The sequence below is a fragment of the Pollachius pollachius genome (assembly GCF_949987615.1).
Source record: "Pollachius pollachius genome assembly, chromosome: 3".
NCBI classification, from domain to species: domain Eukaryota; kingdom Metazoa; phylum Chordata; class Actinopteri; order Gadiformes; family Gadidae; genus Pollachius; species Pollachius pollachius.
This window is the reverse complement of record NC_136936.1, coordinates 601,517-617,599: the sequence shown is the minus strand read 5'-3', so window position 1 is coordinate 617,599 and position 16,083 is coordinate 601,517. Positions and strand designations below refer to the sequence as shown.

General features: G+C 46.6%; 1 protein-coding gene across 1 annotated transcript; it reads left to right on the top strand.

Annotated features, from left to right (window-relative positions):
• The first annotated feature begins 2,338 nt into the window (after positions 1-2,338).
• Positions 2,339-9,257, top strand: il10ra (interleukin 10 receptor, alpha). Its single transcript, XM_079734008.1, has 7 exons — positions 2,339-2,547; positions 5,052-5,169; positions 5,388-5,560; positions 5,647-5,792; positions 6,713-6,884; positions 7,453-7,571; positions 7,849-9,257. Exons 1-7 carry the CDS (start codon positions 2,478-2,480, stop codon positions 8,653-8,655), a joined length of 1,605 nt encoding a protein of 534 aa, XP_079590134.1. The 5' UTR covers positions 2,339-2,477; the 3' UTR covers positions 8,656-9,257.
• The last annotated feature ends 6,826 nt before the right edge of the window (positions 9,258-16,083 follow it).

The following is a 16,083-nucleotide window of genomic DNA, read 5'->3' as shown; positions in this document are numbered from 1 at the left end:
TGTATCGATGCAGTGAGCGGCCAACATAAGGGTCATCAGGTGCACCTTGTTGTTTAAAGGAAGCCCAAACTGGGACTCTGCCCCATTTGACTCTTTAATGTACAGCAGCAATAGCCTGGCTCTGACCGCCTATGTACTTCCACTCAATTTTCTTTTCCCTTCAGTACTACGTCTGCGTAAGGCCCTATATGCCACGAGGCATTTGGAGGACAGGTAACACGTAACTACGTCTGCGTTTGCGGTATATTCGCGGGATTTCTCCAGCCAAATTTTGCCGGAGAAATCGAATCAGCGAACAGAGGGAGTGGCTGAGAACAATGACGTTTAGGTTGTGCGCTAGTTTGAGTTGTAGTCAAACGTTAGCGATTGGTTATGGCAGATCGAGAGTGGCATTGGGCAGATCCAATAGTTTTAAACTCCAACAGACACCCGCCTTCCAGTGAGTTAACGTTTGTCGAGAGTGGCTAGACTCTCTGTGCAAATGAAATGAAGTAGGCTACAAGAGTCTGGTAGGACCAGGCTAAAGTAGCACTGGTTTAGTGGGGAAAAGGAAACGAAGACAACTGCAGGGATTGTTGGAAGACCAAATAAAACGTACAGACTAACTATTTCTGCACCACTAGAGGGCGGTGTTGAGTCTCAGCGAAGAAAGGTGTGTGTGCCCTTATGTCAAACTCTCCTCCACCTTGTAGAGATGGGATTTATGACTCTTTGAAGGGAGCCGGATCTTGAGGAGCCGTTCTTTTCAAAGAGCCGTTCAAAAGACTGGCTCATTCATTTATTTTTAAGAAGCTAATGGCTAGGGTTAACCCTCCACAAGGTGGTGCTATACCCCTCTGCTTTGACACTGAGATCACTATTTTGGATCTTTGTATACAATGTGTCGAAGTGTAAATACAGCTCTTTTCACTTGTTCATCATGTATTATCTTTTAAATTGTAGAACAATAAAAACTAAGCAGGCAATGAACAATGAACTTTCATGCAAAAATATAATTGACAAAAAATACATTAAAATAGAAAACTTTTACAAAACAAGTGTCTTTCAAGTGTAACACTGCAGAGGACTCCTGAACTGTACTTTGTAACATTAGTGCAAATCTTAGTAAACAATATTTTTAGAAAGAGATGCTGCTGTGCTTTCTTTGGCTCATAGTTGCAGTACTCTGCCTCCCCGCAGAACAAACAAACCAGTGCGCTCTCGTCTCAGTGGAGGAGGAGGAGGAGGAGGAGGAGGAGGAGGAGGAGCTTGTGTGCGCATGCTGTGAACGTGACAGTGATAAAAAAAAGAAATGAACGAAAAAGAAAAGCTCAACACTGAGACTCGGTTCCCATCGTTCATGTTAAAGAGCCGTTCAATAGATTCGGTCCGTTCGTTAACGTCACAACTCTACCACCTCGCACTTTAAAAAAGCCTGCCTTAAAACCTCTCGGACTGGAATCAATAAATAGGGATTACCCCTAACCCTATTAGCTGCTTTCACACATACTTAATAGTTTGTCGAGTGGCAGGGGGATAACCCAACGTGAGCCCTGGTTGCTGTTTTAACTCCCCATGCGCCACAGACATGCAGTACAACGGAAAAACACTCAACACACAACCCACAACACAGCCCACAGCCCACAGCCCACTCGGTGCGGGTATCGCTCCAGCACCGCCCCCCTGTCACCGAGCTGCGACCCCATATCAAACCCTAACAGTCGGTTCTGGGGGTTCTGGTTCTGGTTCTTAAACCAGGAGGGCGCTCTGAATCCAGATAGTTTGATGCCGTCCCCGGATCTGTGTTTGCCACGATCGTTGATTCGGTTAATGTCATGTGGTTTAGATAGTTGCTGGATTGAATCCATATGCAAAAAATATGTAATTACGTTGCAATATTTGACTGCGTATAAACGTTTAGAATGTGGGCCTTTCAGAGATAAAACGACAACCGAAACGGTGACACAAAACAATCCCCCAAATATCTGCCACGGTTATTTATATAGATATACTTTAGCAGAAACAGGAAGCGAAGAAAACCAATCTAAAACCGAGACTGTGCTGATGTGAACTGAGCGCATGTCGTCTATAGAGAGGTTAAAGAAATGACAATAGACATATTAGAGGAGGACATGGGCCGTTAGAGAACACTTTAGAAAGCTGTTACACCATCGGAATGGTCAATGGTTGACACGACCAATACATGAAACATGTCGTGTGTGTGTGTGTGTGTGTGTGTGTGTGTGTGTGTGTGTGTGTGTGTGTGTGTGTGTGTGTGTGTGTTCGTGTGTCGACGGGGGCGGTGACGTACAGTCGACGGAGGAAGTAGGCTACCGAGAGCGAGACAGGGAGCGCCGCTCATACAGCAGCAGTAGTACCAGAAGCTCTCTGCGACCAGACGGACTCAGATTGTAGCCTGAACATCTGGAATAGGAAAACACGTCACAGCTGGAGTCCCGCGTTCTGTCCGGAGGGACAGCTGAGAGGCGATATCTCTGATGGAGCGCCTCCGAGCTGTGATGGGGGTTCTGCTCTTTACTACGGTCTGCGGCAACAGTGTGTCATCAGGTAATAATTATAAGTTCATTTAAAGTCTTTATAATAATTACCTATTATTTTCCATAAATGTCTCTCTATTGTTCTATCCTCGTTTGTGTGTGTGTGTGTGTGTGTGTGTGTGTGCGCGCGCGCGCGTGCGTGTGTGTGTGTGTGTTTATGCTGGCCTTAATACTCACGGTATTAATACACAGCATAGGCCTGTCTCACATCTGTCGCTGTTGCAATGCATTTAGAATTTGAAATTGAAATAATAATCATAACTTTTATTATGATTATTATTATTAAAAAATGATATCCTGGCAGTTCTGTCCCATCTTGGTGTGATCCAGATGCCTCGAATGGGGAAATCTCCCGGTTTTCTTGCGGCATTTCACGGAGGCACGGGCCCCCTCGGAATTCTGAGAGTATACCGAGTTCAGTGATGACGCTCTCAAGAAAATGGCTGTAAAGAGATTTATTTTCACCAATTTATACATTGCACGGTCTTGCTGTATGTGCAATACAATGTAAAGTTGTGTTGTTTGTTTTCGAGCTGGCGAATGTAGCTAACAATAAACAACGACTAGCCAATTTCATGACACAACCACAAAGAAGAACAGAAAAACCATGTGTTCCGAGACCGGAACACATCCGTCATACTGCAACTCGGAAGGCCGGTGTCCGAGGTATCTGGATCACACCATCTGTCCAATGAAATCGCATTTGTGATACAACACCACATGGATATGTCAAAAAGCCGGCCGGCAGCGTGGGATTTATAAATGGAGGAGAAAGTTATCATTGCAGTGGGCAAGCGCCCAATTCTGTCTGACCACGGGATCCATTTTCCAATAACAACAACAAGCAGGAAGAAGCAGGAAAAAGCCGGCTTTAAGCGGGGAGCAATTTGATTGGCTGTAGGCTGCGTCTAGAAAGAGTACTCACGTACGTCAGACACGCCCTCGGTCCATCCTTTTTGACATATTCATGGGTTTTCCCGGGTTGTATTATAAAGGCGATTTCATTGGACAGTGTATTAGCGCATATTTGTAAAAAGCGATCTGATTGGCCGACGGATCCGTTGCTGCCCGAAAAGTTGAAAATTCTAATCTTTTGGCGCAGGCCACGCAGGCGACGGAACGGATGGACCCATGGTGCATTTCGAGAGCGCCCCATGCAAGGTCAATGAGATCCGGCGACGGACGCATGTAGTGTAGGATGACCATAGGGTTAATGGTGCAAGATTCCAGATACCTCGGGCACAAGCCTTCCGAGTTGCACTTGTGATGTAATTTCCGGTCTCGGAGCACTTATAGCGTTCCTGTTTGTCTTTGTGATTGTGTCATGGAATTGGCTAACCGTTGTTTATTGTTAGCTACATTCGCTTCTTTAGCAAACCAGCGCGAAAACAAACAACACAACTTTACATTGTATCCAAATCAAAAGGCTAGTCCCCTATACGTCAGACACGTTCCCGGTCATTGGTCGACGGTCACATGTAGTGTGAGGGTCAGGCTGGCGGACGACGCGTCCCCTCCGTCTGACGAAAGACTCTCTCCGCTCCCTACGTGTTTTTTCCGTCGGCACTTCTTGCCGAACCGAGCTGAGCCGAACCGAGTGGAACCGCACTGATCTGCGGTTCCACTGCCCGTCTGTTCTTGCATCGAGCCTAACCCCAGTAAGGCTGTCCCTGGAGCAGTGGCGGATGGTGATCAATATGGTGGGGCACAGTAATAGACAGGGGCTCTGGGGTCCCCCCCCCCCCCCCATAAAAAATATTGAATTTAAAAGATTTGATTTCCTGTATTCTGGTGCATTTTGGGGATGGCCACTACCTATTACCTACTATTCATTCAGATTCCTTGCCTACATCCTGACTCACAGGGCCTGGACAAGCTTACACTGCATATACAGATACAGCATATTTGACCCATTGTTGTTATTCTGATATTGAGACAAATCATGATCACTGTCCTATAGCGTCCATTTTTGTGAGTCTCAATGTCTCCTTCAAATGAAGTTAGAAATATGGGAAGATTGCTTAATTCTGTTTATATGCTACAGGCCGAAAGACTAAATTAATATGTAACTTACTTGCTCCTTTTAAGTATAACATTGCTTGGGGAGTCCAACAAAAAAGATGATAACAAAAAAGAAAAGCGATACCATTGGCCTGGTGCGACCCGCTGTCTTCTGCTTGATAGACAGCAAAAAGTTAGCGAGCTTACATTAGAAGCTTTATTTTGAATGACCAATAACTAGCCTAGCCCAAAACATTGCCGTTCAGACGCATTTAAATGGTTGCTGGCAGTGACAAGAATGTCACACAATTAAACGAGGATAAACGCCATGTATTTTTGTTGATTTATTTCGTATTGATAATAGTTGTTAATAGTTGGCAGATATATTTGAGTGAATATTTCACGGAGGGGCGGCTCCCTAGCGCCCTCTATTGACCCAGCGCCACTGCCCTGGAGCGGTGTGCTCCTAGTCTAACCCCAGTGAGGGTGACCCTGGAGCTGTGTGTTTCTCAGCCTCCCCCCGCCGGCCGGACAACCTGAAGGCCAGCCGATGGGATGGCGAGCAGACGGTGGTTTGGGACCCCCCTAGTGACGTCACACCCCTGGCCCGGTACTCGGTCCAAATGTCAAAGTAAGAGCCCCCCACCTCTTAATGATGAATCACCCTCAACGATTCTCATGAGTCTTACACATTATTTAAAACAACGATTTTTATCCTTTTGTTTAACGTTCGCTTTCCTCTTCTTCTAGTATTTACTAAAGAAAATGTTCTGGTTAGTGAAGGACCGAATGTCATCTGAGCCCTTGGTTTCCGCTGTATGCGGCGTGCCTCCCATTATCCCTCCCCAGGTATAATGAATTGTGGAAGGACGTGTCGAACTGCACGCTGATCCAGGCCCCCCTCTGTGAACTCACCTGGCTTATCAACGACTTCATGGAGCCGTACCGGGTCAGAGTCCAAACCGTCACAGCCAACGGCGTCTCAGAATGGGCGATCCTTAGGAAGCTCCTCCCCAACGACAGTAAGGCCCTCTTATTGGTTGAACCCCTGTGACTGCTCCTGATGGGCTCCTGGGCGGTTTCCTGACGAGGTCGGTGTGTCTGACAGGTAACCTGCGCCCGCCCTCCTTCACCCTGCGGGCGTCCTCTAGCTCTCTGACCGTGGCGGTGGAGGATAAGCCACTCCTGAGGAAGATCTCTAAGTTTGGGATGACCTACACCATTTTCCTGGAGGAGAGGGGCCAACCCAACGAGGTAGGGGCCCTCATTGTTGGAGAGAATACCGTTTACCTTTCTAAATACGCCTTAGTGGAAACAATGGGAACTCTAAAATATGGTGGTACAGTAAGGATGATCATAGAACCAAGTGCCAACACTTACAATTACTAGGTTAACCCATTCCCATACACATGAAGAGAGCTTGGATAAGATACTACACAAAGCTGAGTACTATTTTTAAGTGCAAGGACGTACAATAAGTGTGTATATCAAAGGTTGAATTAGCGATGTTGGATGACGTCAATTCTGTTGGTATTTGAAGCGAGATCCCAAACAAACAGAGCCAGCTCGCCCCTCCCTTCTGTGTTTCGTGCATCCAGTTAAAACTATTATGAACGCAGCACAAAAACCCACAACACCCACCCCTTGTCGATGATTGGTGGGAATACTTTTTATTTGGTTTTGAGTGATTGGTAGTACCATTTGTTTTTGTGTGCGATCTCGGAGCACAGGCTGCCTACAGAGACGCGTTTTTTTTGAAGGCCTGCTTATGTGGCGGGGCAGCTAGCGGATCGTGAGGAAAGATCAGATGAATGTGATCATTTATGTTTCGGCCTAGAATCGCTGACGCAACCTTTAATTGCCAGGACGTACAACATACAATAAGTGAGTACATTAAGTGCCAGGACGTACAACATACAATAAGTGCTTACATTAAGTGCCAGGACGTACAACATACAATAAGTGCTTACATTAAGTGCCAGGACGTACAACATACAATAAGTGCTTACATTAAGTGCCAGGACGTACAACATACAATAAGTGCTTACATTAAGTGCCAGGACGTACAACATACAATAAGTGCGTACATTAATTGCCAGTCGTACACAGCCTTATCATCCCCCTGAAGAGAGTATGTCAGCAGTACGTCATGTTTGACCAAAACGTGTCCCCAGACGACGGTGGTGTACATGAACGACGACACGGAGGGCCCTGAGGGGAGGAGCTACACCTTCCGGTCACTGTCCTTGGGGAGGGACTACTGCATCCGGCTTCAGGTGGGAGGAAACTCGGGCCTTCAGCTCAGTGACGTCTCCGCCCAGCAGTGTGTTCAGCTCCCTGACCCAGGTGAGGAGGACCTCCATCCTCATGGTGTCATAGGACCTCCAACCTCATGGTGTCATAGGACACTATCTCACGATCACAGGATACTATATTACTATCACAGGACACTATCTCACTGTCAAAGGACACTATCTCACTGTCACAGGACACTATCTCACTATCACAGGACACTATATTACTATCACAGGACACTATCTCACTGTCACAGGACACTATCTCACTATCACAGGACACTATCTCACTGTCACAGGACACTATCACAGGACACTATCTCACTATCACAGGACACTATCTCACTGTCACAGGACACTATCACAGGACACTATGTCACTATCACAAGACACTATCACAGGACACTATCCCACTATCACAGGACACTATCTCACTGTCACAGGACACTATCACAGGACACTATGTCACTATCACAGGACACTATCACAGGACACTATCTCACTATCACAGGACACTATCTCACTGTGACAGGACACTATCTCACTGTCACAGGACACTAGAGAGACAGACCGATTGCTTTGTATCTCACTTCACCCCTCTCTCCTCCATGCTCCCTCAGAGTGGTACTCCGTCGCAGTGCCCTCCCTGTCCGTCCTGGCCGTCCTGGCTGTGCTCGCGGTCATCATGGCCGCCCTCTGCAGCTTCCTGTGGCATCCAGAGAAGACGCCGCTGGCTCTGGTAAGAGGCTGCAGCTCACTGCAGAACCACAGCAAGTGTTTTTTTGTGTTACTGTGCAGGGTGATATATTGTGAAATGTCTAGTCCTTGGTTTTGCACTTTGAGTTGTCTGGATGAAGGTTTGATAGGAATCAAACAAACAGGGCAGCAACGTGTCACGAGTTGACAAGGATCACAACTCAAATTCCTCATGTGAGCTCGGTTGGCTCAGAAGTTCCTGTTTGGCAATACTGAGCAATAACAAAATGTCCGCCTTCTTGTCCATCTTTGACCCACAGAACCCCCCCGAGAAGAGCTGGTCTCCCCTCAGGGTGGGAGATGGGCCCATGGAGGTGGTCACCGACAAGGGCTGGCTGCTCTGCATGCCCAAGACCCCCCTGGAGGGCTGGGGGGACCCTGGGCCCCGGACCCTGGAGACCTTCAGACCGGAGACGGACTGGAAGAGCGACAGAAGAACCAGCATGGACAGCGGTGTGAGCGTGAGCTCCAGCAGCACCACGAAGACAGGAGGAAGTTATGCGGCCAGACAGGAAGACAGCGGGTGTGTGAGCAGCGACGGCTCCCAGGGCACGGGGGAGGAACCCTCGCAGGTCTGGAGGATTCACGTCGGCCCCGAAGGGGAGACAGGGACAGCGGCCCCCGGTGTCTCTGGGCCGGGCCCCCAGCGACGGGGCTCCGGCAGCTCAGAGGGCCAGGACCGCGGGCCTGGGCAGAGCGGTTCGGCCGTGGACCCGTACCGGCACCAGGGGGGTCCGGCGACGCGGGGCAGGGAGCCGGCTCTGAAGGAGGTCCGCGCGGAACCAGACTGGACGGCGGGGGCCGCCCCCACAGGCTACCAGAGGGGACAGACCCCCGCGGAGCCTCCTGGATACCAGCCCACCTTTCACACAAACTACCAGCGGAAAACCCACATCATGATGGAAACGCTGGTGAGCGTGGACGACTCTGAATCGCCGTCGGAGCGGACGCACACGGCGTTGGATGAGGCGTCCCCCACGATGTTCCTGCCCCTCACGTTCCTCCCCTCTGTGAAGGGAGGCCTGGCCCCCATCTCTCTGAGTGACGTGGAGCTCTGGGGCGAGTGACCCCCAACTGGGGAGACTGCTTAATGCGATCGCTATTTAATTTATTTATTGGTTTATTAAGCTCTTCCTGCTGGCTGGGCTTGTTGTTTTAAACAAGCTGACTTCAGAGCATATATATGGACACGTGTAAGGGTTTGGCTAAAGTTGTGTTGTTCTGTGATGTGTGTATGGGTTTTGGATACATTTCTGTTGTTCTGTGGTGTGTGCGTGTGAAGGGTTCTGGTTAAAGTTGTTTTGTTCTGCGTTGTGTGTGTGTGTGAAGGATTCATTAGGAAAGTCACACTGCCCCGTTGGTTTCAAAAAGAGGAGATACCCATAAAGCACATGTTGGCTGTGAACGGAATGCCCAGAGATAAAACTGACTTCTCCTAACTGACGTGGTGCTGTTGGTTATCGCATTAAATGACTTCCTCTTCTGAGTATCAATTTCTGACTCTCTTGATTCAGTTTCGATGTGGGGTAAACCTACATTTCCGGAGAAACATGTCTGGAATACATTTAACTGAATAGTCAAAGATGCAGTGAACACAGATTTGCTGTCAAAGCAGCCATCAACATAATTTACATTTTTATTTAATAAAGTTCGGACTGGGTGACTTGTACATTCATAATAACCTTGTTTATGTAGTATTGCCTCACTCTGGAGGCTGTGCTCAAAGAGTATATTAATATATTTATAGATGAAGAACTTCCTCTGAGGGCCCCTATGAAGGCCCCTCAGAGGGCCCTCAGTGGGGCCCTCAAATGGGCAGCATGCAGGGACTGGACTATCAACTCTTTATACATGAAGGATTAGATTAGATTACATAAATGATTAGAGAAAACATACAGGCACGAGCACACACACACACACACATACACAAACATACACACACATTTAAAATAGCTCTGTCAACAGATATCGTGTTTAGAGGACATTTTAACACCATTTAGCTCTTTGTGGAAGGATATTGGTCCAATCATTATAATTATAAATAATAATATATATATATAATATAATATATATTTATATATATATCAATAATAACACAAATAATAACAGTAATAATAATTATTATATAAAAAGAATAATGAACTAGAGTAAGCCAATATTTTTTTATAATAATAGAGACAACAGGAAGATAGGAAGTCAACTGTTCAACAGAGCGCATCATTTCCTGTTTCTCAAAACCTGAAGTTTCATTTGAGGGTTCCACTGACAGAGAACGTTGAGGTCTTATTCAACCCCACCTTTCTGTAGAGAGAGAGAGAGATAAAGAGACAGAGAGACAGGGAAAGACAGAGACAGAGAAAGACAGAGAGAGAGACAGACAGAGACAGAGAAAGACAGAGAGACAGACAGAGACAGAGAAAGACAGACAGAGACAGAGAAACAGAGAGAAACAGAGAGAGAGAAAGATTAGGAAAGAGAGAGAGAGACAGAGAGAGACAGAGAGAGACAGAGAGAAACAGAGAGAGAGAGACAGATGGAGAAAGTGCAAAAGAGCAAAAAGAGAGAGGCAAAAGAGCGAGACAAAGAGGAAGAGAGAAAAATAACCACAATTAGCCTTTTTTGTGAGTACCTCGCAAAAAAGTGTGTGAATTCTGTGATATTCATCCAAAACAAAACACTTACGTGAGCACTTTCTCCTTCAATGAAGGTTCTATGAGAGACAGCGCAAGAAACAAAAAAAAAGAATACTGAACATAACTGAACAATGAATTGACTTATTTATTAATTAAAATTGAGAAATCCACTCACTCTTCTTCTTGCAGCACTTTGTACAATCCTTGCACTTGTACTTGCAGCAGAACTGCAGGATGCCGATGGTGAAGAGAATGGCCAGGATGCCGAAGCCCACAGCTATTCCCACTGCGGCGGAGCTCCCCCTGCTGGCTGGGGAGGGCAGAACACACAACCCGTCAGCAGTCACTGATGGATCAGAAACCCACGGACAGGGCCCTTAGAGAAGGGTCTTTCTCTGCTATTGATCTGATTCTCACTACCCCCCCCCCCCCCCCCCGCCCAACTGAGGAGCTCGTTCTTCTTCAGGCCCCCGTGGTGAGTGGGTGGGTTTGATCTTAACTTTGTCCCAATACCTTCACACTTCTAGTGAAACCGTAACTGAACCCTAAACACAATTCACGCTGACTCCTGTACATGGGGTGACAAACTGAACCACAGAACTAAAGCCCTGCTGAGTGGGAAGTGAAACTTCACTTGAAACCGACTTCAGCGCCCTGATAATAACAGAGACATGAGACAGCTGGACGAAGAATCACAGGTCGACTCCTGGTCTCTAGACCTCCTCCCATTCCCTGCTCTCAACTGCTCAAATGAGGATGATTGTTCTTACCGTCGTTGCCCATCGTTGTGGATCCCAGACAGACGACCCCCAATGTGTATTCCTCTGTTCAGCGCCTATTGTCCACCTTTAACATCCGTAGACTGCGTCTCAGCACAACTCCCTGCTGAACTCTGCCCTGCCTTCCATATTTAGCTCACCTTACGCGCTACCTTCCCCATCGCTGACATTCCTACCAGACTGGTCTGTCTCCTTCTACCCCCACACGTCTGTCTGCTGGCCGTCTGTCCTGGTGTCCTCTCCATGTGTTCACACTAATGTAGAAAAACAACCATTATTCAGTGATGTGATTTGTACTGTATACACTTACATGTGATATGTACTGTATACAATAACATGTGATATGTACTGTATACATGTACATGTGGTATGTACTGTATACATTAACATGTGGTATGTACTGTATACAGTAACATGTGATATATGGAAAGTATACAGTGACATTTGTACAGAATATATTGATTCCAGTAGCTGGATTATATCCAGATGCCTACTGGATATAATCTACCACTACTACTACTACTACTACTACTACTACTACTACTACTACTACTACTACTATTACTACTACTACTATTACTACTACTACTACTGCTACTAATACTACTAGTACTACTATTACTACTACTACTACTACTACTATTACTACTACTACTACTAGTACTAATACTATTACTACTATTACTACTACTACTACTGCTGCTACTACTACTATTACTACTACTACTACTACTATTACTACTACTACTACTACTACTAGTACTACTATTACTACTATTACTACTACTAGTACTACTACTATTACTACTATTACTACTACTACTACTGCTACTACTACTATTACTACTACTACTGCTACTACTACTACTACTATTACTACTATTACTACTACTACTAGTAGTACTACTACTATTACTACTATTACTGCTACTACTGCTACTACTACTACTACTATTACTACTACTACTACTAGTACTACTATTACTACTATTACTACTAGTACTACTATTACCACTATTACTACTACTACTACTATTACTACTACTACTACTACTGCTACTAATACTACTATTACTACTACTACTATTACTACTAGTACTACTATTACTACTATTACTACTACTACTACTAGTACTAATACTACTATTACTACTACTACTACTACTTCTACTACTATTATTACTACTACTACTAGTACTAATATTACTACTATTATTACTTGTACTAACTTTAACCCTAGTTTCTGCAGTGTTGGTTTTGCTGTGTTGTTGTTGATAGTAAGGTCGTTGAGTCTAGTTTCGGTCACAAGGTGTGAACAATAGGCTTGATTGACTGGGCGGAGCTAAGGCTCCCTGAGCTACCATGTGCATTTAAAGGCTAAGTGTTAGTAGCATCAGCTTTAGCGTCAGGACCCAGTAAACGAAGACCGGGGAAACAAAGACTAAGGGAGTCTCTCTTTGGGAGTCCCTCGAGGAAGACCTTAGAGGCCACTGTACTGTAGTTATGTGTCTTACTTCAATTATCGTTAGAATCTCTACTCATAGACGACGCCACAATAGATCCTCTGCTCGGCGTCGTAACCCATCCAATCTATGCCATTTACCCACCCTCGCCACCACTGACCTTGAAGTGATGGGAGGACTCTGGAATTGCCAGTCAGCGGTCAAAAAGGCAGACTCTATTTCGGCCTACGCGTCCCTCAATACCCTCCATTTCCTGGCCCTGACAGAGACCTGGATCACTCCAGAGAACTCTGCCACTCCTGCTGCCCTTTCCACTGTTTACTCATTCTCACACACCCCTAGACCTTCGGGGCGAGGAGGAGGGACCGGACTCCTCATCTCTCTGATGTGGTCCTATCAGGTCCTTCCACTAGAACACTTGGCCAGATCTGCATTTGAACTCCACGCTGTCACTGTCACCCTTCCTATCAAGCTCTTCATTGTGGTAATCTACCGTCCCCCTGGTCCCCTTCGTGACTTCTATGACGAAATGGATGCCCTTCTCAGCTGCTTTCCTGAAAATGGCACACCACTCGTTATACTTGGCGACTTTAACATCCTGCCAGAGAAGTTGCACTCACCTGAATTAACCAACTTTTTTGCCACCTTTGACTTAACACTATCCCCTTCTCCTCCCACACACAGAGCAGGGAACCAGCTTGACTTGATATTCACAAGGTCCTGTGGCACCTCTGCTCTCTCTGTTACCCCACTCCCCGTGTCTGACCATCACTTTGTTGCTTTTTCTCTCCCCTTAAAGTCCTCTCCCCCCTCCTCTCTAGTCCCCACATTGTCACCACCCGCCGCAACCTCAAAACTCTCTCTCCCTCTACGTTTGCCTCAACTGTTCTGTCTTCACTACCTTCTATTGAACAATTCTCTCAACTATCCACAGAGGAATCCTCTGACACTCTGCTATCCTCCCTCTCCTCCTCTTTGGACTCCCTCTGTCCCTTCCACTCCAGACCGGCGCGATCTTCACCCCCCCCTCCTTGGCTGTCTGAATTTCTGCGGACCCATAGAGCAGAGTTGCGGGCAGCTGAGAGGAAATGGAAGAGATCAGACTGTCCTAATGATCTATCTCACTATCTCTTTCTTCTCTCTGATTTCACCTCCACTGTGTCAACAGCCAAATCTGCCTTCTACCGGACCAAAATTAACTCCTCCGCCTCAAACCCCAGGAAACTGTTTTCCTTGTTCTCTTCCCTCCTCAACCCTCCCTCCCCTCCTCCTCCTTCCTGCCTCACTGCTGATGACTTTGTTACCTACTTTACCCAGAAAGTAAAGGACATTAGCTCCTCTTTTATCACTGCCACCATCCTCCCTCCCCCCACCCCCACCTCTGCCTTTACCCAATTCATCCCTCTCACCTCAGACGAGGTCAACAGAATTATAACATCTAACCATGCCACCACCTGCCCCCTGGACACTATCCCTTCCTCCCTCCTCCAGGCTGTGTCAAACGACATCCTGCCATTTCTCACCGCACTTATTAACTCCTCCCTCACTTCTGGCATTGTTCCAACGACTTTCAAGACTGCCAGGATAAAGCCTCTCCTCAAAAAACCAACCCTTGATACCACTAACATCCAGAATTACAGACCGGTATCTCTTCTTTCATTCCTCTCTAAAACATTGGAACGTGCCATCGCTAACCAACTGTCCTCCTATCTCTCATCTAACAACCTGCTTGACCCTCACCAGTCAGGCTTCAAAAAAGCACACTCCACTGAGACGGCTCTCCTCGCGGTGACTGAGTCCCTCCGTGCGGCAAGAGCCTCGTCCCTCTCATCGGTTCTCATTCTCCTTGACCTGTCTGCAGCATTTGACACTGTGAACCACCAGATCCTCCTCGCCACTCTCGCCGAACTTGGCATAGCTGAATCTGCCCTTTCCTGGTTCACATCCTACCTGATGAATCGCACTTATCAGGTAACATGGAATGGCTCCTTGTCCAAACCTTGCACGCTTGATACAGGTGTCCCTCAAGGCTCTGTCCTGGGGCCTCTTCTGTTCTCCCTCTACACCAGATCTCTGGGCTCTGTAATTACATCCCACGGCTTTTCCTATCACTGCTATGCTGACGACACTCAGCTATTTCTCTCCTTTCCCTCATCTGACAAAGCCCTGATTGTAACACGCATATCTGAATGTCTGGCAGATTGCTCACACATGGACTTACTGGTCACTGTTGAGAACATCACTGTATCTCCTTCTCCAACTGCCAAAAACCTTGGTGTAGTGTTGGACAATCAGTTATGCTGCACCGCAAACATCACTGCGGTGGCCCAATCCTGCAGATTTGCACTTTACAACATCCGCAGGATCCGGCCTTCCTCACAAGGGAAGCAGCTCAGCTTCTAGTCCAATCACTGGTCATCTCCCGCCTCGACTACTGCAACTCGCTCCTGGCTGGACTCCCTGCCTCTGCGATTAAACCCTTGCAGCGCATCCAGAATGCGGCAGCGCGCCTCATGTTCAACCTACCAAAGTTCTCACATGTAACCCCCCTCTTCCGAGACCTCCACTGGCTCCCTGTAATAGCTCGCATCAGATTCAAGATGATGGTACTGGCATACAAGGCAGTCGATGGAACTGCCCCTGCCTACCTCCAAGCATTAGTAAAGCCACACACCCCAGCTCGATCCCTCCGCTCAACTACCTCAGCTGGACGTCTGGTACCGCCATCGCTAAGAGCAAGCAAAGGTGGATCAGCGAAGTCACAACTTTTCTCTGTTTTGGGACCTCAGTGGTGGAACAAACTCCCTACCGATGTCAGGATCGCAGAGTTGCTCACCAGCTTCCGCAAAAGACTCAAAACTCACCTGTTCAGAGTTCACCTCGACTCTGCATAGAAACCAATGCACAGCCACCGTTGAATATTGTACGTCCTGGCACTTGCACAATGCACTTATTGAAGGTACTTAATTGTGTAGCATCTACAGTACCCTGCTATCGTTGCTTTACACAGGGAATGGGCTAGCCTAGCGATTGTAATACTTGCACTTGGTTCTATGAACATCTTTACTGTACCGACAGCGATATATTGTTTCACTTCTTATGACAAATGTACTTATTGTAACAAATGCACTTATTGTAAGTCGCTTTGGATAAAAGCGTCTGCTAAATGCCCTAAAAAAAAAAAAAAGATGAAGACGGAATTCGTACTTAAAAAGTCAGTGGGGCAAAAAAGTATTTAGTCAGCCTCCAATTGTGCAAGTTCTCCCACTTAAAAAGATGAGAGAGGCCTGTAATTTTCACCATAGGTATACCTCAGCTATGAGAGACAAAATGAAAAAGAAAACTCTATTTTCTCTATTTTTAAAGAATTTATTTGCAAATTATGGTGGAAAATAAGTATTTGGTCAATAACAAAAGGTCATCTCAATACTTTGTTACATGCCCTTTGTTGGCAATGACAGAGGTCAAACGTTTTCTGTAAGTCTTTACAAGGTTTTCACACACTGCTGCTGGTATTTTGGCCCATTCCTCCATGCAGATCTCCTCTAGAGCAGTGATGTTTTTGGGCCACACAGACTTTCAACTCCCTCCAAAGATTTTCTATGGGGTTGAGATCTGGA